The sequence below is a fragment of the Jaculus jaculus genome, chromosome 11, assembly GCF_020740685.1.
Source record: "Jaculus jaculus isolate mJacJac1 chromosome 11, mJacJac1.mat.Y.cur, whole genome shotgun sequence".
NCBI lineage: Eukaryota > Metazoa > Chordata > Mammalia > Rodentia > Dipodidae > Jaculus > Jaculus jaculus.
In genome coordinates, this window is record NC_059112.1 from 9,143,259 (window position 1) to 9,168,462 (window position 25,204).

The 25,204-nt window shown below is 37.8% G+C and overlaps 1 protein-coding gene and 1 non-coding gene across 15 annotated transcripts in view; both read right to left on the bottom strand.

The window, feature by feature from the left end:
- The window catches only part of Adgrl3 (adhesion G protein-coupled receptor L3), a 482,809-nt gene that overhangs the window by 332,678 nt on the left and 124,927 nt on the right, over positions 1-25,204 (bottom strand). For all 14 annotated transcript variants that reach the window (XM_045130208.1, XM_045130203.1, XM_045130202.1 and 11 more), the window contains one exon: positions 20,806-20,915. In XM_045130208.1, the coding sequence (XP_044986143.1) occupies positions 20,806-20,915 (110 nt within the window). The remainder of the gene's footprint in view (positions 1-20,805; positions 20,916-25,204) is intronic.
- LOC123453422 lies at positions 22,086-22,193 on the bottom strand. The gene has a single exon (XR_006632812.1). It is a non-coding gene; the product is annotated as a U6 spliceosomal RNA (small nuclear RNA).

The window sequence follows — 25,204 nt, forward strand, 5'->3', positions numbered from 1 at the left end:
ATACAATAAAATACGAATATACAATATAATTTTAGGTACTTCACAAAAGTTTAAAAGGTATTTTGCTTTATAGTGTCTCAAACCAGTGATTATCTAACTAAGCTTGTTTGAGGGTATGTAGTAGGTCAACTGTCAAACAGTGATAGCAATTGTTCTAGAGGATAAGCTTAAGGAAAGCTGGTTAATATAAAAATACAAAGTAGCTTCTGCCTTTGGTGAGAGGAAGAACAGATAGAAACGGCTGAAAGCCTTCAGGTGAAGATCTACAAAGCCAACTACACATCGCCCGTAACTAGTACAGCTGGATACATTCTCCCACTAGAAGTAATATTCTGATGTTACCAAGAATATTTGCATGGTTCACAATGATGAAGCAAGAGTTTCCTCATCAAAATTCTAAGATATAAAAATGTTCATCTAAAATAAGTTGTTAATTAAGTCATGGGGTTCTTGGGCTGTGTCTTTCCCTGGGCCCCATGTCTACATGTTTGTAATTTTCTTGGATTGCAGCCTAAATTTACATAATTCATTATGCACTAGAACTCCTTCAGAAAACTGCTGCCAAGTTTTGATCAAATCATCAATACAAATGAAAAACATAAACTCTCCTGGAGAAATGATAAAATTATGAGAGAGGAGCTTATAGAAAGACAAATGAAGGAACCAAAACACAACCAAAGACAAAATAAAATCAAGTACATAAATAATTAGTAATATCTGAATTGCATGAACATGCCTGGGAAATATATTAGAATGTACTCAAGCCAGAAAAAAATACATTCTGAGAGCAGTACTTTGGTAATTTGTTTTAGTAAACTACCAAGCCATTCCTACTCATTTCTTTTAAAATATTTTTTTCATTTTTTTCTTTTTTATTATTATGAATATATTTGTATGGACATACCATGAGTTGGTACCACCATTTCCTTTCTTCCTGACCCCATTCCACTGATGGCCCTACTTAGTGGGGTTGCTGATATTCCCCATGGGGTTGTGGGTTATGAATTGTTGGAGCAGCAGTCAGTCATTGGGGAGAGGAGCAGTGCTTCTGGGTATGCCATCCCAGCCTGTGGCTCTTACAGTCTTTCTCCCTCTTCTTCTGCAAAATTCCCCAAGCCATGGTCGGTGAGTTTTAAGTCTACTTCACCAAAAGGCTCTCGGGAGCCTCTGGATTTCTGCCTGGTTAAGTGTTCTGTATCTTCTGCCTCTGAATCCTTCCACCTGGTGCTGGTTGTCAGGCTCACCACGGAAGCAGCATTCTACCTGTCATCCCTCTACCTATTATCTATCTATCTATCTATCTATCTATCTATCTATCTATCTATCTATCTATCTATCTATCCATCCATCCATCTATCCATCTATCCATCCACCTATCTATCTATCTAGCATCTATCTTAATTTTATTTATTTATTTCAGAGAGAAAGAAAGAGGCAGATAAGGAGGGTGAATGAGCATGCCAGGGTCTCTATCCACTGCAAACGGACTTCAGACACATGAGCCACCTTGTGCATCGGGCTCTGTGTGGGTCCTTTGGAAGCAAACCTGGGTCCTTTGGCCTTTTCTGGCATTTGCTTTATCTGCTAAGCCATCTCTCCAGCCCTCCTCCTTCTCCTTTTTTTTTTTTTTTTTTTTTTTAACCTGTGCATGGGTCGGGGAAGGAGTGGTGCATCAGGGTCTTATTCTGTTGCAAATGAATGCCAGATTTTAAGCATCTGGCTTTATGTGGGTGTTGAGGAACTGAACCTGGGCTAGTAGGCATTGTAAGCAAGTACCTTGAATGCCCAAGTCATCTCCCTAACCCCATGATGTGTTTTTAATACATACATGCTTTAATTCAGACAGAAACATGAAGCTGTTGAAGCACAATCTACAATATGTTTGGTCCAGTAAAATTCACTTGAAAATCTCATCAAAAAATTGAGAAGCTTGGGCTGGAGAGATGGCTTAGAGGTTAAGCGCTTGCCTGTGAAGCCTAAGGACCCTGGTTCAAGGCTCAGTTCCCCAGGTCCTACGTTAGCCAGATGCACAAGGGGGTGCACACGTCTGGAGTTCGTTTGCAGAGGCTGGAAGCCCTGGCGCACCCATTCTCTCTCTCTCCCTCTATCTGTCTTTCTCTCTGTGTCTGTCACTCTCAAAATAAATAAATTAAAAAAAAATTGACAAGCTACTTTAGTCAAGCTGGCCCACCAGGGATTCAGAAAAATCACAACCATGTGAAATGGTCCAGAGAGCAGGCACATGGGATCTGGGGGGCAAGAGGGACCTAGAGAGCAAAGGTACATTCAGGAGTGTGGCTTCAGGAGGTCAGCACCCGCCAGCCATAAATTACAGGGTCCTCTAAACATGAAGACTGGGCAGGGCCTTTTCCCAAGACTGACCCATTAGCTTTCTGTCTATAGAATCAAGAATTGCTTAGAAAACGTAAAACCTTTATCATTAGCTTAAGACAATAAACCCAAAATCACCATGCCCTTTCCAACACCTAAGACAAATTATTTATTTTATAGCTATGTTTTGGTTTTGTTTATTCATGATACAGATTAATCCAGGCTTAGGCCCTATTCTACCACTGACCAACAGTTTGAGTCCCCAGAACTGCTTTTAATGTTATGATTTAAATATGGATAGTAGGAAAAACACACACCATTTCAATCATTCATGAAAGTTTTTTTCTATCAAGTAATTCCAGTTTTAGATATAGGAAGTAAATTTTATAGATTAAACATTCCAAATCATTAACCACAGCTAAATTAACTTGACGATAATAAAACTGTACAATTTCTTCAGTAATTGTGAGTGGATAGCCTGTCCAGGCGGCAATAAAGCCAGTGTGACTTACACTCAAGCTACTTAGGAGCATTTTTGAACACTTAAATTCTATACATTATTGTGCTTAGCAGATTTTTTTTTTTTTTGCCAAAATATAAGCTCTCACAGACACATAAGAATTTTTTTGTAGGGCTGGAGAGATGGCTTAGTGGTTAAGCACTTGCCTGTGAAGCCTAAGGACCCTGGTTTGAGGCTCCATTCCCCAGGACCCACATTAGCCAGATGCACAAGGGGGCGTACAGGTCTGGAGTTCGTTGGCAGTGGCTGGAAGCCCTGGCGCGCCCAATCCTCTTTCGCTCTCTGCCTGCCTGCCCACCCCTCCCTCCCTCCCTCCCCCACCCGCCCTGTCACTCTCAAATAAATAAATAAAAAATAAACAAAAAAAAAATTTTTTAAGTTTTTTTGTAATCATTAGTAAAATTATACTAATCACTATGAGAATTAAGATTTATGTTTTCAAGATAATTTATTAAATTAATCAGATGTTTTTAAGACACATTCTCATGGATCTTGGGCCTCTCTCTAACTCGCTAGGTGGTTATGGTTGGTTTTGAACTTCTGATCCTCCTGCTTCCACCTACTCAGGGATGTAACTGTAGTCTTGTATGCCAGGTTTATGCAGTGCAGTGGTTCAAGCCCAGGGCTACAGGGATGCTGGCAAGTACTTTATAAACTATACTACATCCATACCCATAAATACACATTTATGTAGGTATGTATGTGTGGCATATTTAATTGAACCATGTCACAGTGATTGAGAGAGCAGAATTTTATTCACATATCTTCAATAAAATGGATCCTTATTCTACTTCTGCTTAGCTATGTATCTTGGAGTTGATTGTATGTAATTTCTCTTCATTCCAGTTTTCTTGTTAAAAAGGACTTTCTTTTCTTGCCTCTTGGGTTTATTCTGAAGCTTAATTAGGGTCTGGCACAGAGAAAGAGCTTGCAAAGTACCAGCTATTTTTCATTATGATCCAAAGGACTCACATGGTTAGAGGATCAAGGGCAGTCACAAACAAGAGGAGGTAAAATTGCTTTAATAAACTTTATGATTTTGCCAAGGATATGGAAGAGGATAAGGATGGGCCACATTAAGCTAAGTGATAAAATGCCAAATAACATCGAAACTGAGATAAATTGGGATAAAATGGTAGGGAGATTTAAAAAGCAAATACAGCACGCGATGAATGGCTTGTAAGTATGATGAGAGGAGGAATAAGAGTAATTAGGATATATTCTATGGGCAAGGTGGGACTTTATTTAAGAATGAATAAAAATGAAACATAATCTTTCAATGTTTCTTTAACTGAAAAATTCATAGAAATAAAAAACACCTTGTGCGGTCTGGAAAAATGGCTTAGTGGTTAAGGCATTTACCTGGAAAGCCAAAGGACTTAGGTTCAATTCTCCAGGACCCACGTAAGCCAGACATAGAAGGTGGCTCATGCGTCTGGAGTTAGTTAGCAGTGGCTAGAGGCCCTGGCGTGCCCAGTCCCTCTCTGTGTCTCTTCTCTCTTTCTCTCTCTTTCTCTTCTTGCAAATAAATAAATAAAATATTTAAAAAAAAACACACCATGTGCTTTTTGAAATGGCTTCTTATTTTCCCTTCACTAGATTTAATAAGAACAAATATCATCCATTAAGTAACTGTGAGTTTTCAACTTTAAATTTTTATTTAAAATAACCAAGGACTGGGGCTCGGCAGATGGCTCGGTAGATGAAGTGTTTGTCTTCATCTCAGTGTCCCTGCATTCAGATCCCCAGACCCCACGTGAAAGCCAGAAGGCAGAGGACACAGCGGTCTTCCGTTCTCCACTGCACACAGTGAGGAGCGGGAGGCGCTGCGCGAGCCATGAGCAACGGGGAGCCGCGCCCCACTCCACGTGGAAGGCAAGGATGGGCCTCCGCGCAGGAGCACGCACCTTCACAAAGGCATTTACAACACACAAATGGAATTAGTAATTTTTAAAAATCAAATAAAAATAAGCAAAGATGTTGGGATTTTCAACAGGCAGCAACTGAGTTAAAAAGCAGTACCTTAGAATGTTTGAAAACACTGACGCAGAACAGTAGGCAAGTGTAACTTAAAACAGCATCTGAGAAATCAGATTTATGACTGACATAGCTCTGCACTTAGGATTAGACAATTTATAGTGGCTTTAAAGACTGACATCTCAGGGGACACTTACTGTTGGCACATTGGCTGACTTCTCCTTGTGCCAATGCAAATTCCCCTGATAATATTCATGAATAAACATGAAAATGTCAGCTATGCTAAACAAAAGAGAGTTGCCAAGTTTTGAAATGAGCCCAATGACACAAGAAAGCTAAATTTCAGAACACCTGAAATTTGGGTAAGTTGAATGTAGTTTTGTGGAAAATAGAACAAAAACTAAAAACAAGCAAACAAAAAAAATTCTTTAAATTGTGCCTTATGCTTACAATAATGGGGAATGAATACTGGTGAGGGTGACCAGCTGTAGGTTAGTTGCATACAAATAATGACATTGTGACTTTAGCCCATATACTGTGCAACAGGGGACTGTTACATGTGAGCATGCATGATGTATCCTCAGGGCTCTAAGAGAAAGGGATTATCCTACAGACCCCAGATGACAGGTCAGGATAGGGAAGAGAGGATGGACTGGCAGCCTAAGGCTTTCAAGTCATTTTTATTACTTCCTTAAACTTCATAAAAAAAAAAAATCTCCGTGTGCTTCTAAGTGCTTGAAAATATTTCAAACATTTGCTCATGTAAAAAAAAAGTAGCATATACTTGGACAAAGTTATACACATACAGTCTTGGGAAAATCAATATAAATGCCTTTGAAATCTTAATCACTGATTGTTCAACAAGTTGCTGAATTTATATCTCCATATAATGCATATTTTTTGTTAAGTCATCTCATTATTTTCCATTCCTTGGGAATTTTACTACTTACTGAAAAGGAATATGGAAGTGTGTATTTCCTGGTAAGTGAGGAAATACCTTGTTTTAAAATCAGTCATAAGTAGATTGCTATCAAAATTTGAGCACAATTTGATCTTCTTTAACAATAATAACTTTTATGTTACATTAAAACCCTTCAGTGACTGCTGTGAATCAATGCTCATTCAACTTCCATGAGTTTCATTCAGTCTATGAAAACAGACCCTACAAACAGGGAAGCAGGTACTGCTCTTTCTATTTTTTAGAGAGAGAGAGAATGAGGGAGAAAGAGAGAGAGAGCAAGAGAGTTAACTGGTCTGCCAGGTCCTCGGCACCAAAATTGAACTCTGGATGCATTTGCCACCTAGTATACATGTGCGACCTTCAGCTTGAGTCGCCTTTGTACGCCTGGCTTACGTAGGATCTGGAGAGAGATCAAACAACCATCCTTAGGCAAGTGCCTTATCCACTAAGCCATCTCTCCGGTCCAGAGGCTGCACTCCAAACATCCATCCTTAGGCTTCACAGGCAAGCGCCTTAATCACTAAGCCATCTTTCCAGCTCAGAGGCTGTACGCTGAATCAAATGATTTCAAGTTTACATTAACCACTGGCCAGCACCTTCAGTGGAAATACCATTCTTGAGCCTTTAAATAAAACTTTTATTTTTAATGTAAAGAGAATAAAAGGTTCAAATAAACATAAAAGCAAATGATAGAAGAAAAATATCATAAAAGGGTAACATATATCCTGGTGAATGAAGCAGGCCTAAATTCTGCACTGACAGGGTTTGGTCTTTTTTTTTTTAATTTATTTTTGTTTATTTTTATTTATTTGAGAGCAACAGACATAGAGAGAAAGAGGCAGATAGAGACAGACAGAGAATGGGCGCACCAGGGCCTCCAGCCACTGCAAACGAACTCCAAATACGCGCGCCCCCTTGTGCATCTGGCTAACGTGGGTCCTGGGAAATTGAGCCTCAAACCGGGGTCCTTAGGCTTCTCAGGCAAGCACTTAACTGCTCAGTCATCTCTCCAGCCCTTGGTCTTTTTTTGACATCCAGTGCTCTTTTTTTTTTTCCTTCCATCACCCCCTGAGTCACAGCCCAGCGAGACTGTCCTAATTTGTTATCCTCAACAATAGAAATGACAGTTTTGATGTCTAGGCTTTTTAAACTAATTCATTTTTCCTAAATCTATGTTGTGTCATCTGATACTGGTAGTTTAAGTGCAAATGCAGAAATTTATTTTTAGATGTGTGATTGATAAACCAATGCCTCATGTTTATCAAACAGGTGTCTACCATAAAATGTGCACCTGGAAATCACTGGATCCTAATTGTTTAGTGTAACGTAACTCCCTGCTCAAGCCTAGCTTCAATCCTTCCTGTTTGGTCAACAACTTAGAGTATCTCAGAAGCACTTTCACATAAGAGTGGTGATCGCTCACAGTTGTCCCTGATAACAGAATTCTAAACAATAACAACCAAGATTGGTAGAACATTTATGTTACTTGAGTATCTTTAAAGATAATTAACTTGATTAACTTCTTACTGACACTTTATAAGGTGTAAACAATGATTAGTGCAATGTTATTGATAGGCAAACTGGACAGAGGATTTGAGTTAATGATTACAATAATAAAACTACATTAATGAAATAATTAAGTACAAAAGACAAGGTTGACCAAAAAAAAAAAAAAAAAACACACAGAAGAAACATACCGTTTCTAAAGGGAGAAATGCACCTTTAAGAAGACATCCCAGAATCAAGTAAAAGTTCAATGACCAGAAATGCAAGAAAATCAGCATTGAGTGTTCCAGAGATAAGTCATAGGAAAGGATCTAGACTGAATAAAGAAACAAACCACTCCTGCGTATTTAAAAAATGCAAGTGGAATCATTCATAAATTATTTTAAATGAATATGATTCTCTTTTTAGGCCAAAAAAATCTGGAAAAGTATAGAGCAGAAGTACAACTGCATTCTAAAGCTCTGCTGAAGTTCATCTAGTAGAAATAACACGGAGATGAACTTGGTGGTGACCTAGCGAGCGGAATCCCCACAGAAGTCCCCAGGTTATTGTGGAGCAACGTCTTCAAAGGCTCCCAGCATACCGCGTCCCTTAGACCATAATTATCAACAGAAACAAGAGGTATCTATTCGATCACACATGTGAAGACTTGCTACCATATTGCACAACTCAAATATCTTATCCTTAGTACTTTTTCCAACATAAGCAATCTTCATGTAATTTCTAAAAGAATGATGGACTGTATTCTAAAATTCACTGCATTCACGTTATTCCTTTATAATGACATAGATTTCTAGAAATAATGATGATATGTTTTGGAAGCACTGCGTGTGTCCTTCAGAAACAAGACCACAAGTGATTGGTATACATTGTTAGACATAGAAACCCTCCTCTGTCTCCCTTTTAGCTTTCTACCAAACATGCATTCTTTACAAACTCAAGCTGTCTTAAGCCCTTCAATGAGCTCAGACCAAGCCCACAGTCCTCAACCTGATGCACAAGGCTGTGGACAATCTGAAGCCTGTGTCTGGCTCTGTAACCTATTTTCTCTCATGCTATATTGATTCATAAGTGTAACACAGGGGAAAGCACCATGAAACAGTTGGTAAATGGTTACTGACAAAGACTAAAGAGAGTCAGGTGTCAGGATTATTGAAAAGTACCGTCTTTACTTAAATTGTCCTATGTTAGGACGTATATGATATTCAGTTTACTTCTTCCCTGATTTATTTTTTGTGTGTGTGTTTGCTTTTTGAGGTAGGGTCTCACTCTCGCCAAGGCTGACCTGGAATTCACTATGGAGTCTCAGGGTGGCCTCGATGTCACGGTGATCCACCTACCTCTGCCTCCGGAGGGTTGGGTTTATTAAAGGCGTGCGCCACCATGCCCGGCTCCCCTGAAACTTTTGATTATTTTAAAACGCTTGCTATCCCATGCCAGCAGCTCTCTTAGCATTGCTTTCAGAGATCCCCCCTAGGTCCCTTCACCTTGTTTTCCATCCCTCTTTATGGCCGCCTGGCTTCTTCTTCTCAGGGATGTCACGGACAGTAAGGCTTTCACGTTTGAACATGATCCAGAATGCTCTGGATGATGATAGATGCTACAGAGAACAAAACCTCATTACCATTGCTGACCGGATTACACTTTGAATGGGCAAGCGTAAGGGAAAGTCCCTCGAGTAAGAGGGACACTGATGGTTTAAGTGAGCTGCTCAAACCTGAAGATAAACTAATTTAAGTCAAAGCCGGGGCAGTAAGATGAAACTAATTTTAACTGAATGGAAAAAAAAAATTGCTACCCATTGGCAAAAGAATAGTCTTGCATTTACATAAGATGTAATTTCGAAGTAGATTTTCTGGAAGTTCTACATATGGAATTATCTCAGTTAAGAACAAGGTCTGGGAAGCAAGGTCGTCACGAGCCGTGGCTGAGTGCAGAATCACGCACCTCGTGATTCTCTGGAGTGCTCATCATTCGGATTGAGACCAACTCACAGGGCATGATGACTTCTGCAAATCCCTCGATTCACGCATCCCTCAGAGATTGTGAGGGCGACTATGTTGGGATAACTGAACCCAAACATGAGTGCAGACTCATGCTCACTTTGCCGAGTCTACTCTGACCAGCTTCAGCTTTTATCATGAGGTGTAAGACAACAATATTGGAACTCAGCAAGCAATTTTGAATAAATAATATGGCCACCACTAACCATGCAGTGTTGAATAAATAATATGGCAATCGCTAACCATGCACAGCTTAACGTAGCCAAGTAACTTTGCAATTAGTGCCTCAAGGTGATATTTCTTTATTTTTCACAACCAGCATTAAATATTTATTTAGTTATTTCTATTATCGCACTTACTGAATGCTGATGACCTGCATAAACAGCATTGTAAGTGCGTTTATTATATATATACTAGGTGAGGTGATGACCGGAGACTGGGAGTGGAGAAGGCTGTATCTCCCAGTTACCACAGTACACAGGGAGCTCTAGAAACTACCATTCCTGTAAAGCGTATAGGGATAAAACACAGACTAGAAATAGGGAAGCATCTTTGTTGTAGTGTGATTCTATAAAGATGGCATCTGACATTGAATCTAAAATAGAAGTGAGTTGGAAATAAAGTCCACTGCATAATTAAATTAATAAAATCTTCACTCTCTTCATGATAATAAAGGTACAGAGAAAAGGTAGATAATTTACTTGACAGTAATATTCCACTTTGGAGAGAGAAAATTGCCACCAAGTTTTTTTTCTTGTCGCTTGCATGTAACCACTATGACTTCTACAAGGCACAATTCTATCCTGGGGAGGCAAACACTCCCAGGAGTGGAATATGCCAGAACATTGGGATATAGGCTCCACAATGACACGTTTTTGTAAGGAATTATGACCTGAAATATTTACAATCAGACTCATACATGCCAGTTGTTACCTTTGGTGACTAAAGTTTTCAATATACTAACATAATGACTATTTCCTACACTAGATAAAAGCACACAGATCTTATTGTAGCTTGTCCTACTAATTTTGCTAGGCTTCACACTTAATTTGGTAATCATAATCATTGCAAAGGTATATATTTGTTGGGTAATTATTATGGAACTGTTGAGTAAATAAAAAGCTCATCACTTCACAAGTGGTCAAATTTTTCATAAATCAGCTTTATATATATTTTTTGATGCGCACAGTTGACATATTAAAAATAAAGAAATAAAGGTCCTGAGGAGATGGCCCGGCTGTTAAAGGCTCTTGCCTACAAATCCTGAGGTTTGATTTCCCCAGTTCCCACCTAATGCCAGATGCACAGTGGTATGTGCCTAGAATTCCTTTGCAGTGGCATGGGGGCCAGCCATGACCATTCTCATCCCCATTTTCTCTCCCTTTGCTAGCAAATAAATAAACATATTTTTCAAACAATTAAACTTTTAAATCATATGACAAAAAGTCACACACTTACATTATTTGTGCCCAGATCAAGAATACAAAAAAGAAAGAAGAAAGAAAGAAAGAAAGAAAGAAAGAAAGAAAGAAAGAAAGAAAAAAGAAAGAAAGAAAGACAGAAAGAAAGACAGAAAGAAAGAGAAAGAAGAGAAGAAAAGGAAAAGACACGGTGTTTTGAAGTTACCATCACTTACTGTGGCATGGAAGTAATTGTGAGAACAATGTGGATCTTTGCGGGAGTGCTTGATACATGAAGCAGCAGCATTTTACAGACCATCACAATCCACTGATGGGTTGAATAATGTACTTAAGAGGATAAGACGTAATGAGTACTTGTACCATGAGAAAACTTAGACATCATTAACTCCCTTGAAAAGCATTTGGACTGCAGGCTGCTCTCATAAGTAGCCTCGCTGCACGTCTGGTTCGGGTTACTGGAGAAGGTCTTTACCAGCTTTCCTAAGACGCTATTAAATATCTAGCCAAGGAAAGCTGACACGACTATCCCTTTCTTGCCAAATATTGGAAAATTTAATTAAAGAGACATTTGACTTCAAGAAGGCAATGTTGAAAACTAAATAAACCTTATCCTTTTAACCTTATTGACTGACCGGAGTGCCATGAAAACATCAATACCACTCCACAGTGAGAACTCAAATTGGATGAACTCTGTCTCCATCAAGGACATGGCCACCAGCGGAGGTGCTGGGGCGGCCTTCAATCACATGAGGGGGCTGGCACTTCTTCCCCTAAGACTGAGTGCAATCCTGGTTCCACCACTTCAGAACTTCCTGTTGATTTGATCACACTGATTTTAGGGGCCTAACATTGTACGACGGACACAAGTTAGAATTATGGCCTGTTATGCACCAATTCGTCTGTCACATGTAAATACAAGCAAATCAAGTCAAAGATGGGAAATTCCAGAGTTAGCCTTTTTCTCTGATGCTTTAGAAAACTGAATATGGCGGCGTAAACGTCAGTTACTTATTTACATTGGAAACTAAATAAACCGTGATGATAAGAAATCAACACATTGTAAGAGGATTATGGGAAAGGACCTAGGATGTTAATGTTCCAATTATTGCATCTAATCTTATCAAAAATGGGGTTGACTTTGCCTAACAAAGCTAGGGTAAAAATATGTTAGGAATAATTTTCATATAAAGAAGCACAGTAATCAGAGGCACAAGGTGTCTCTTGCTTCTGGAGTGCTTTTGCAGTGGCTAGAGGCCCCGGCAATTCCATCCTCTCTCTCTCAAATAAACTATCAGCCTGAAATCAGCCATGGGCCACCTCTTTCCTCTGATGTACTACGTGAATATTTTGCAACTGATAATCAAGTGTTTTAAACAAGGTTTTACATGAATTTTTTCCTGGATATGTTCTTTTCAAAGACTAAACTGTACTTAATTAGAAGAGGTTAAATAGTAGTCTGCCTAATATACTCTCTCTCAAGATGTGTTTATACAAATTCTTAAAGCTAGTGAGCACTTTACCTTTCAGAGTCAAGGGATTTTAGAGTGATATGGAGTGGTCTTTGAAATGGCGACTTGATTCTCAAGTGCACAGGGAAGGGCTACAGCTCATCATGCACGTCTTTCATGACAGGGAGGCGGATTGTCAATGAAAGAGAAAGGACGGAAGGGCAAGAAAGTATGAGCTAAGAAATGTAACTGGCTTCTGGGAGATGAAAAAAAAATAGAAAAATAAAATAAGAAAGAAAAAAAAAAAAACAAATTTTCATTTCAAGTCTTCAGAATGATCACTGCTCAGCCAAAACCTTAATTTTACATTTCTGACTTTCAGAATGCTAATAAAAAAGGGTTATGTGGGTTTTAGCCATCATGCTACAGTAATTTAACAGCAGGAAACTAATGCAACACTTAACTATGTTTAACAGCAACCAAACATCATAAAATTGGTGCAGTTGAGGACCAGGACCATGACATCTGCTCACACTTGCGTTCTGTCACCCTCTTTGGAAAACCACCTTCCAAACAATGGTTCTTCCCTATCTACTGACAGAAAGTCTTTGCACTGAAGGTAACGTCAACACAAGAGACTTCACTTTCTTTTCAGGTACTAGGCTCCAAGAAATTACATATATTCTTAGGTCTGTGATGTAAAGATATTTATACCTGCTTTCTTTATCAACACACACACACACACACACACACACACACACACACACACCACACAAAAGTGAACACAATACTCACAGGGAGTTTGTGGGCTGGGAAATAGGGATGAGCCTATTTTATATTCTTAGATTATTGAACCATACAATGGAATTTTCACCAATGGAACAGGTTGAAAATAAAATAACACTATATATAAAACATTTTGGTGTGCTTTTTTGGTGTTAATGGTATTTTCTGACTAAAAACCTTTAGTATAAGGAAAAAGCTCTTGCTTCTTCTATCAACTATTTATTTTCCTTTTGGATTATGACCAAGAGGAAGAAAACCATATGGTTGAGACATACACTATTTTTAATTAAATGTTCCAGAATATTCTTTCTTCATCAGTTGTTTGTTGAGCTGTCAGCTTCCAAAGCCATTCCACCTTCCATTCCAATCAAAAAATGAGCTGCTAAATGTTTAATGATTAATTTGCATCAAATAGTTACCTAGCAACCATAGCTAATAGAAAATTAGGTCTGATTTTCTATGAGGTCTCTAATCCACTTAAAGGGCTCAAAGACAGATGAGTTCTAGACTTTGCCAGACTTTTAACTCTTAAAATCACATCCACATAGAACATTTTAAGATCTGAAATCAGGGCTAGGAATTGATACTGAGGACTTTTTGATTTAGTTTCATTCTGCAAACATAGGCCGGATATTGGTGATATCTCGAATACTTTGAAATAATTAGAATTTAAAATGCATTGACATATAATGTGTACTGGAAAGTTTTAATCTTACTACAAATGTGACTTATCTAAATAGTCAAAATACCTCAACGAATTGCTTGTATTGAAAAAAGAACTCATTCCGTTAATGTATTATATCCATTTGGATGTTGTTAGGAAACAATGGCATGTTTCTTCCTTAATATCCAGAAATAGGAGAGATACAGGACCCTCTTTGTAAAAGAGAGAAGTAAGGGATGAAAGACATTTTCATCGTGGTTCCTCTAGGTTGATGCTCACTAGCCCAAGATTTCAACCTTAAAAAACCAAAGATAAACTGACTATTTGTGATCAACACAAACTGGTATGCAATCAAGGAACTACTGTGGAAAATATCCCTGTACAACTTAAGCGGTAACAGCTAATTTTCAATGAAGTAACATAGCACATAATAAACTCAGGATTAGAACCATAGGTGGGAATTAATGCTAACCATAGCTGGGTATGGTGACACATGCCTTTAATCCTATTACTCAGTAGGCAGAGGCAAGAGAATTGCTATGAGTTTGAAACCACTATGAGACTACATAGTGAATTCCAGGTCAGCCTGGGCTAGAGTGAAACCCTACTTAGAAAAACAAAAACAACAATAAGTAATAATAATGCTGATCCCAAATGCTGTCTAAGATCAATATGTGAATAAAGGAAATGGCATCATAGCACAGCAAATCTTCTTGATCTATACTTTTCACCCACTCTTACAAAGAGTGTCACATGACTTCTGCCATGGAGCAGGTATTTTTTTTTTAAATGGAATTCTCATCACCTAAAGCTTTTAAAATTATATATATAATTTATTTGACAGGGAGAGATATGGTAAAAGAGAGAGAATGGGCCACTGCAAATGAACTTCCAGATTCAGGCACGGCGTTATGCATCTGGCTTATGTGGGTACTGGGGTATCAAGCACGGGTCCTTGAGCTTCCCAGGGAAGCCTCTTGCCTGCCACACCAGCTCTTCAGCCCAAGTGCAGGGATTCTTCATGAATGAGTTCCACACTTGGTATTTTAACTCACTTAGCATAACAATTAGTCAGTGAGTGGCACGATGGAATGAATTTTGAGTTTGCCTTGGCAATATCTGTCATAATCCTCTTTTGTTTTGCAGCAAAGGTTTTGAAATTTTAGTTTGGTGAGCTTGGACACACAGTAGTAGAATTGCCCAAGGTCAAAAGTGGGCATAAGAACTTCCTTTTACATTTTGGTGCCTGGAAATGCCCAGCTATGATTCTGTGGGCACCCAAATAATCACAATGACTACAAGATCGAAAGACAAAAGGAAAAGAAAGAAAGCTACATTGTAGGGGGAAAATGCATTTTTCTTACCAAGAGGTGTGAATATAATCTCTTTTCTGAAATGTTCCTGCTACCTTACATAATTACAACTAATGAGCTGTCTCAGTCATAAGAATGGGAAAAGAAAAGAGTCAAGGAAAAACAGAGCATAGGAGAAGTGTTATGTTTCGCCAGCACACAGAGATCTACTCTGCATCTCTTCCCCTGATCCCTTTAGGACCATGTTTTCTTTTTAACTGCAAACAACCCTTGGGCTCTGAGAGAACTCTGTTGCTGAATTCATTTCAAGCCATGTAAAAAACTGAGTCTGAAAAAAGTGTGGCACATACATTTGGATTCAACAGTGTAAGGCTTCCAGAAAGCCAACAGTGATCATCAAAGCAAACTGCACACCTACCTTCCCTAAAAATGTGCATTTACTAGCTTTTTCCAGTCAATTTGAACTAAATTTATGGGAGAGGCCATGGTGCTCAAGATCAAGCCACATGCCCAGGGAAACTGCTCTTTCATAATATTGAGAAAGTTGTATTTTTGATATTGCCATGTGTCACCATTAACCGCCTGAACTGTAGGCCCTACAGCAAGCCAATGAAGAGCACAATACCAGGCTGTCACGTGACGACCGCCTTGACTTCTGATATTCCTCTGAGAGACTGTGAATTACAATGAGGTACTATATATATATTTCCAAATTTCACTTGAAGAGCGTGCATTTTAGTCTTTTACAGTATTGAGAGTATGCCTGAATCTCTCTCCTTTATAGAAAAAAAATATTTTGAAAGTTTAAAAAAAACACTTTCTCAAGAGAGAAAGAACTCCATAATGACGGAGTCCACGAGCTCTAGCTGTGCAGTGACTGATTCCATAATTACCCAGGACTTGAGGCTGTTAAACCATAAAAAGAAGGGATGTGTGTAGGCTACCTAAAATTTGATATTTCTGTGCCATCACCGGAGGATTCTATGTCTAGGTCCTCCTATAAAGTGACTATAAAAGATAAGCCTAAAACTTTTATAATAATTTATAAATAAGATTTTTTTTCCACGAAACTTGGTTTTTATCTCTTTTTATAAAGATAACTACCAGCATAGCTACTGAAAATAATGAAGGTGAGGAGCGTCTTAAGCAGGGTTAGATTAGTCTAATGAAACCCGACACTGTGTACAAGAGAAGATTGGTAGAATAAGTAACAAGTTCTTTGCTTTGCATTTTTTGTAAGGAAGAAACAAAGAAGTGAGGAGGAGAAAAGCTTGATTTTATGAGGAAAAACAAGCACTGTTGGTGGGTAATGTGCGTGAAATTGTATGCCTTGGTAGAAACTCCGTGTGTCAGCGGGGTGCAGAGAACAGGTTCTTTGGTCAGGATGCTTGAAGTAGGGGCTTGGCTGTTTTACGGTTTCTCTCCTACACACGTGGTCCCTGTCACCTGAGTAAATGATGGCAGCTGTCCTTGAAGAGTCCAAAATTCCAACTTCAATTTAGGTCAGAGAAGGGTTGGGGGTTGGAGAGAAACAAAGACAGAAGACTAAAAAAAAAAAAAAAAAAAATAAAGTGATGTTGGTGAAAGGAGAGGTTAAGCCTGCTAAATTTTTGGGTCATTTTCACATAGGATGGTATCCGCTAAGGGGCAAAATCAAACATCTGGAAAAAAAAATCCAGAGACTATAAAAGTCAGTGGAACTAATGTGTAACCAGAACAGAGGACTGCATTGATCCAGCTGCCCCAAATTTCATTGGAACAGGTTACCTGTGAACGCTGACAAGAAAGCACAAAATCGGAGTAACAGATTTCAGAAAAGATTAAATATAACTTTAGTAAGTGTGATAAAAAGAAAACGAGTACAAAGACACCCAAAGTACGCAGGTTCAGTGTCATTTACAATCACTCTTCCCCCCCGCCGCACTGGCATCTTCAAAAGCAAGTCATAAGACCTGTCATTCAGTAAGTTCTTCTCTACAATTGTCCTTGTTCAATTATGTTTCTGCTCACTGGCACCTAAGATTCTGTTAATCATATTGTAAGTGGAGCTGGGGATGTAGCAGTTGGTATAACCCTATTATAGCACACAAGGAGCTGGCTTTGATGAGCAGTATCGTAATCTCCCATTGGTTATTTCCATTTTTTCATGTAATGCATTAGACTCAGATGAATATATTATCTCTACTATGCCTGATTATCACTGATATACTTTCATGATGTTCTCTGCCTTTCTATATGTATCAAATGAAAATAATCATCCTTTAACAGACAACATTGCTGGTAAAATTACACTGAGTGAACATGTTTGAACAGAATATATTTGCAATTTTATTACTTCCATATCTCAGTATTAAAAATAAAATTGTCTTAGGTACTAAATGTATTGTGTTTATTAACAATAGTGATACATCCAGAGACATAGATCAACAGGTAGTTTTGGCATTTTATGAGTAACAAAGCTTACACAAACAGAAAACGAGACCGTTTAGTCCATGGTTGCTATAGTCTATGGACAGTAGACAGCTGCAAAACAATAACCATCTGTGTATATGCAATGGTCTAAACACAAAAGGAAGAGCACAGGTACTAGGCAATGGGAACTTTGCAGACTGTGTACTGTGGTGGCGTCACAGTCCTGTTTGTAATCTGTCACGGAGCAAATACCACAATGCAACCAGCAATTAAACCACACACTTCACAGCTAGTGCTCTTCACTGTGAAATGGAAATGGGTATTACAGCCATTTAATAAACAGAAGGGAGCAGTATATCACTGGGTTATTTAACTGTTCAAAGGGGGGAAAAAATCAAACATATCCAATCCTAAACCTCGGGTTTGCCTAATGTGAATGAAAAAGGAGTTTCTCCAACATTGTTTTCTCTAATGCAGGTAATTGAAAGCTTCTTAACTTACTATTTAGATAAGAGGCTTCCTCTAAGTTGCAAGGGGCACTTTTTCATTTATGTATTTATTTGCTTGAGAGAAACAGAAATAGGCAGATGGGCAGAATGAGGACTCCACTGTAAACCAGCTCCAGGTGCAGGCGCCACCTTGTGCCTCCGGCTTTATGTGGGCACTGCAGAATCTAACCTGTGTATTATAACTTATAGAGATGTTAGGTGTATTTAGGCTTTATAGGCAAGTGCGTTAACCACTGAGATAACTCCCCCGCTCCTGAAAGAGGGATTTTTAACGGCAAAAACTTGCCCATGCACTAAAGATTTTGAAGTGTTTGGGAAAAAAAAAAAAAACACTCTAGTGATTCTGCTGCTCTGAATAGACACAGACTTCTTAATCAATGGCTAAGAAACTAAAAGCAAATGCTTTGGGACCTTGAAATACTTGCTTTCACTGGGTAACATTAGTGTTAAGGTTAATATCATGATTCAAATACTGAAAAAAAGATTAAATATTAAGTCACATTTGTATACAAAGGGAAATATCAAAGAAGATAAATACAGAGATTCTTTCAGAGCAGGTGTGGGAAACAGATTAAATCCTGGGCTCTGCCTTTGCCTAGCTAGTCTACATCCTGCACAGGACATGCAGGCAGCCTGCTGACGCCACTTCCTTTTCAGTCAAGTGGAGATACACACATTTGCAGGGAGTATCTCGTGAGGAGCGAAGAAGGGAAGGTACGGAAACATGCAACCCACAGACTACATGCCGCGTGGAGCCCATAACTTATAGAGATGTTAGGTAACTGATTTCAGCATTGGAAAAAAGAATGCATTTTATGCTTAAAAAATAGGCGGTTGTTGATCTAAATATGGGCTTAAAAACAGATAAGCAGAGGGCACGATTACATGGGTTGAAGAGTGTGGCTGTTATGTTATGTAATCAGATCATATTATAAGGTCTTGATGTCTGAGCTCCTTATTCTTCTGTTAAACTCATTAACAATGAGTTTATGAGGTACTGGCGTCAAACCCCAAACCAAGACTTGTGTACACCAGGCAAGCCCTCTGTCAACTGAGCCGTATCTCCAGCTCCAGTTTGTGCATTCAGTTGGATTATTTTCCTTTAAAATGATGCTAAATTCACAAAAGAATTTCAATTTGGTGTTACACATCTAAACAAAATACACTGCTGATAATGTAAATTAATATTGTCATGCTATAGAGTATGAATCAAACATAGGCATAAAGTAGCTAGTAGGTACCTAACTTTGTAACTCTAATTTAATGAAGCAGTCAGATTAATAATATATAATGAACCATTTTAAGGAAGTCACAAAAATACAGATTATCAGAAATAAGATAAGAAAGAATAAAGTTGCCAATTTCTGAAAACTGATGCAAGAATGAATAGTGGGAAACTGATATTTTATGCAGAAGTGCTTTCGCAAGCTCTTATTTACATTGAGGTGATTAAAGTCAATGATATTTCAGGATGAGTTTGGCAATGATCTTTGAGTTGTGATCCTCAAAGAAATTCTGATCAAATGTAAGAACTTTGAGATTGCTATGAAGTTTTTCACTTTTTAAAAACTTATGATAAAATCTACTATCTGACATTTTCCTTCAGTTTTCATGTTTTAAAATATAACATCTAAAAGACAGGTGTTTTCTGAAATTGTCTTTAGAAATTAGGTGTACCTTATTGTATATTTTTATAAAATGCCTTTTTAGCATTGAGTTCTACTTAGATCACAAAGATCTCTTTATGAAAATGAACGAGAACTATTGCAGTTACAAGATATCTTATGAGTTTCATTTCTTCACAATATCACAGGTCAACTATAAATGAATTTGAACATTTCTCATACATTAACTAAAGTTTAATAAAGCCTATCGCTCACATTTTGCAGGATAAGAAATATCAACACATGAAGCATCACTAGAAAAAAAAGACTTGTTAAAACATAAAACTCTATAAAACATCAATATGCTCAAAACCAGAAATATTTCAATTGTACTATTATAATTATTTAAAAATTAATATATGACTTCTTGACCAAAACTCTCTCTACTTTCAAAATAGGCAAACTTCTGGTTCATGAGTACTATGGCATTTCTTGAAATAAGCATCGAGAAGGAAGGCTCAGAATCGTCTCCTGGCAGAGTAAGCCTACTGATACCTAGATATTTTGTTCCTTCTGGGACATCAAAGGAAGTTGGAATTTGGGATTTGAGATGAGCTGAGTGTCTACAGGAGACTAGCAGATTACTGAGCAACTTTCCATAGGACAACCCAAGAATAATTATTTGGATTATTTCCTTTTTGAGACATTGAGTCTCCTTTGGAAGAAAAGTTAAAAAAAAAAATAAAAAGCTCCATTTTAGATCATCAGATTCCTCATTGTTCCAAAAGAAAAAAATAAAACATTTCTGGCCTATATTATGACTGAAATAAGGGTTGTAAAGACCTGATTCTAGGAACAAAATAAAATACCCCTTGAAGAGCTCTTTAGTTAAAATCATCCTTGTATTTGCTTTCTAGTCTGTTCCCTTTGGAACATATATATATATGGATTCTCTGAAGCTTGCCATCACACGAAATGTCGACATCATTACTGGGATCACATTGGACATTTATCTATGTTGATGTTATTATCTACGCACTTCCTATGCGCTTAAATTTGAATGGCTGCAGACCTGACACACTGCTCCCTCAACACTTTCAAAAGCTCCTTATGAACTTGACTTAGGAATGGCGTGCACACAGGCATTCATGTATAGCAATATATCTCCCAAATTAAAGGCTGTACAGGCATGCACTGTGGAAAGAGTACAAAATCCTCACAGTAAATTTGTTAACCTCTTACTCATTTTATTTAATTGTGTTTATGTAAGCACAGAGAATACTTGGTCCCTGCATGCAAATGAAAGGCTGATGCATTCTCTTTCTATAGAAAAGGAAGGGGCATACATACTGTAAGGGACACATTCGTACTGCACTTCAAGGTATTTGTAAGTTCCTGGACAGGGATCTGGAAAGACGTCCGGGCCTGCCACCACTGCACACTGCGTTCTGTTATTGCATCTGAAACCAGAGAGGAGAAGAAACAGTCAATTTAAGCAGCATTAAAGCATTACTGACATCCACACTAACTTTCTTTTCTTCCCATAGAGACAGACTGAGATAAGGGCTAGGTTTACTTAGCAATTCAAGTTCATTATAAATGAAACATATAACTTTAAAACTCATTTTTTTAGTCTGTGCATACTAAATCATGTTTGGTTCAGAATAAAAAAAAAAAAAAACCCTAATTTTGAGAAGGAAGTTAAGTACTGGAGGCAACATGATGTAGTCCATCAAATACTGCCACTATGAAGTGAGGTAAGAAGGATTATTTGAGAAGAAAACACCAATCCAGTACAATAATAATAATAATAATAATAATAAACACTTTATGATGTCACTCAGAAGTTTTCATTAGATAATTATAAAATAAATTCAGTGTTTTCTATAAAATTCAGTTTAAATCATCAAAAAGTGAAAGTAAAAAGCTTTATCTATGTGTAGGGAAATGGCTCAGTGGATAAGAATACTTGCTACACAAGAGAACCCTCAGAAAACCTATCCTTGAGCTCAATTCCCCAGTACCCATGTAAACAGCTAGACGTGGCCATGCACACATTAAACTCAAGTCCTGTGTGGAAAAGAGAATAGAGAAATTGCTAGAATTGGCTGGTCAGCCAGTCTTACTGAAAAAAAAAAAACAAATAACAACAACAAAAGCACCTCCATATTCAATGAGAGATTCCATCTCAAAAAACATGCAGAAGAGAGACAGCAGGGAAGAAAACCCAGTGTTCTTTGGGCTCTGGACAAGACACATGTGCATGGGGAATATGCATTTGCACACATGTTATGTACTATACACATATGCATATAGGCATAAAATAATCCATGCCTGAAAATCAGTAAAAATATTATAAATATTGAGTTATTACTAACTGTGCAAGTAAACCATTTTTAAATTTTTTTACTTTAATTTATTTATTTGAGAGAGACAGAGTCATAAAGTGGGAGGAAGAAGGAGAAAGAGAATGGGTGTGCCGGGGTATCCAGCCACTGCAAACAAACTCCAGATGCATGAGCCATCTTGTGCATCTGGCTTACGTGGGCCTGGGAATTTAACCTAGGTCCTTTGGTTTTGCAGACAAATGCCTTAACGGCTTAGACATTTCCCCAGCCCCCCCTCATTTTTAAAATATGGAATGCTTCACAAATTTGTATTTCGTCCTTGATCTAAGGCCATGTTAATCTTCTCTGTACCATTTCCAAATTTAGTATGTGTGCTACCAAAGTGAGTACTAAACCATTTTTAAGACTCTCCATGTAAATTATGTTAAGTTAAATTATACTAACTTCATAGAATATGCATGACATATATAAACATTTTAAATAGATTGAAATTTCTAAAGAGGATAATAACATACCACCATTGAAACAGAAATACAAACAGGTCATTTTGTTAAATTGGCTAAACCAATATGGATAGATTTATTTTTGATAAGAAATAAAGATATTGAAGTTAGTTACTGAACTGAAAAATACTCAAGTTTACAGTGGACTCATTACTGGTTATTTAACTCAAATTTTTTTTTTTTGGATTCAATATAATATGACAATCACATATCTACATTTGTTATTACTATTGTTCTACATAGAACTGTACTGTTTTTCTAAATCATCTTTTTAGAACAACTTAATACTCTATTACTATTTCAATATAAATGTACCATTTCAATATAAAAATCAATATAAAAATGGAGAAAGACACAATTTCTGGAATATTCTGTATTGTATGAGATACAGCACATTATTATAATGTTACTTAAATAATTTAAAGTCTAGCTGTATTTTTTTTCTGTTTACGAAATATTTTATTTAATTATCTTTAAATAGTGCATACTGCCAGACATGGTGGCACACGTCTTTAATCCCAGCACTCAGGAGGCAGAGACAGGAGGGTCACTGTGTAGGTTTCAGGCCACCCTGAGACTACATAGTGAATTCCAGATCAGCCTGGATTAAAGCTGACTACCTCAAAAAAAAAAAAAAATATTTTACATACTGGTCATATTCCCATTGGGTCATACTCTTATGCTCCCTCTCCCCTGCCCCCATTGCAAGAGGGCCTGCAAGGCTAAGGGACACTGAGGAAGAGGGGAGAAGGACTCTCAAGGCTACTAGTCGAGAAGTAGTTTCCAGAGGCTTTGCCTCGAGCGCCTAGACACACCACTGCATTCATGGGTCCAGAGTCAACGGCTAACATCATAAAAGCAAGGTTTAAAGGTTATTTTCTTTTTGTTGCTTTTTTTTCCCTCTCAAACTTAGTTTATTGTGAATCAAAATAAAATGAACCTAGATGTTAGATCAAAGATTGTTTTGAACAACTCTGAAACAAAACACATTTCATAGTTATTTCAAAATTGTCAAATGTAAAATCAGTCCAATGTACTCTATATAAAAGTGAAATAAAATAATCTCAAGTGCTTTGAACTCAGGTGTTTGATTGTTTACCTTTAATATACATATAAATTAAAAATGATTTTCATTATCTTTCAAAGCTGATATGAAAGGTATTTTTAAATCCACAATAAAGTATGAGAAAAGACTCCAATAATATTGTTAAATACATCTTAATCCGCTTATGCTGAGGAAAACACCATCATCGTATATAAATATTTGAAGGATTATTTACAATAATAAAGTTTTCAATATTTTTTTTCATTAAAAATTTTATGTGAAAACAGTCTCTAGACTGACATCATTATCCTTCAAGTCTGTCAGGTAGAATTATCAAGTAACCTTAGCAGTGATGCCTGTTCTTCTATTTCCTTACAGGGTTGATGTATTCATTTCAAAATTGCATTAGAAAATAAGCGTCATGCACATGCATGAGGGTTGGCATTGATTTTTTTTTCAGCTTTATGATCATTGACATTACTTGCTCATTTCACTGAGGCTTCATTACAGATAGTTGGGCACACTGGATAGAAACATACAAGACAGACAGAGCAGCACACTAAAGTAGGTTGTAACTTCCCTGGACTGAGGGAAGAAAGTGAGAAAGCACAGTATCATTAAAACAAACCAGAACCTCCAAGAGGCAGGCACAGCACTCATTGTGTGTGAACACCTGTGGTTTACACGCACTCAGATGCCCCCAAACTCTCCGCTAGCATCCTTCGGCCTGGTGACCGCTCAGCTTCGCGGGGCAGGGCCTGTCTGCTGTCTTGGCTTACACTTTCCTCTGTGTGGTGAAGAAAGCATGGCTGATGTCCTAGAAAAGCTTGAGCACGCGATGCGGCTCCCGAGGGCAGCCTTCTCAACACAGCACCAGGCATGTCTGACCCTCTCTAACACCTGACCAGCTCTTCTCTCCTCCCCTCACTTGCCAGACGCGGGCAACCTTGACTCCACTCGGCTTCGCTTCGCTTCGTTGTCTCTACATGTGAAAGGTTTTTTTTTGTTTTTCAATTTGGCTTTTCTTTCTGATCCCTTTCAATTAGCACCGTACCCTCAAGAACAATTGATGCTCTAACAAATATTACAAGGCCACTCCTTCCTTATGGTTGAAGAGTATTTCTGTGTGTGTACATGGACTTTTATTTGAAGAACAACGACAAAAAGAAAAAAAACAGAGGCAGCAAGAAATTTAAAAAAAAAACAAATTCTTTTTGATCACAGAAATACAAGTTGGTCAGCAACAGATAGGAAAAGCCTTGATGTGACTCCTGCTCTGAAGATAAGATATCAAATCCTCTCGACCTCTCAACATAAATAAGAGTTTTGCCTTCATGGTCATATGTGGTTTCTAGTAAGGTGTTGACCAAATTCCTCCAGCAATGGAGCTGTCTCTCCTTCCTTTCTTGGAATGCCCCATCGGCGTCCTGTGTCTACTGTAACCATAGCACGAGGCTTCTTCGCCTCACCACACCTTGTTTTGAAACTCTCCTTTGATTTTCCTAAGGCCCCATTTTGCCTAGAATTTTGAAAAAAGAAAAAAAGAAAAGAGAAAAAAAAAGAACACTTCTTAGCTTGCCATGTCAGGCTCATCAGCCACAGCCTCAACTTTCTGATTAAATTGAGTCTCTGGTGGTTCTAGAACAGAAAATGCAAACCATAAATATCTGAAAGTGAATCAGTAAACTGCAACTTCTTTCATTTATATTTTATAGATAAGCTTGAAGAAATTAAGTAATTTCCCCAAGGCTGCACAGACAATGGAGACCCTGGGAAAAGAACTACGCTCTCTTTGTACTTCATTCAAAGTGTCTCTACTTCCTTTCTCTGTAGTAATGATTAAATAAAAAGTA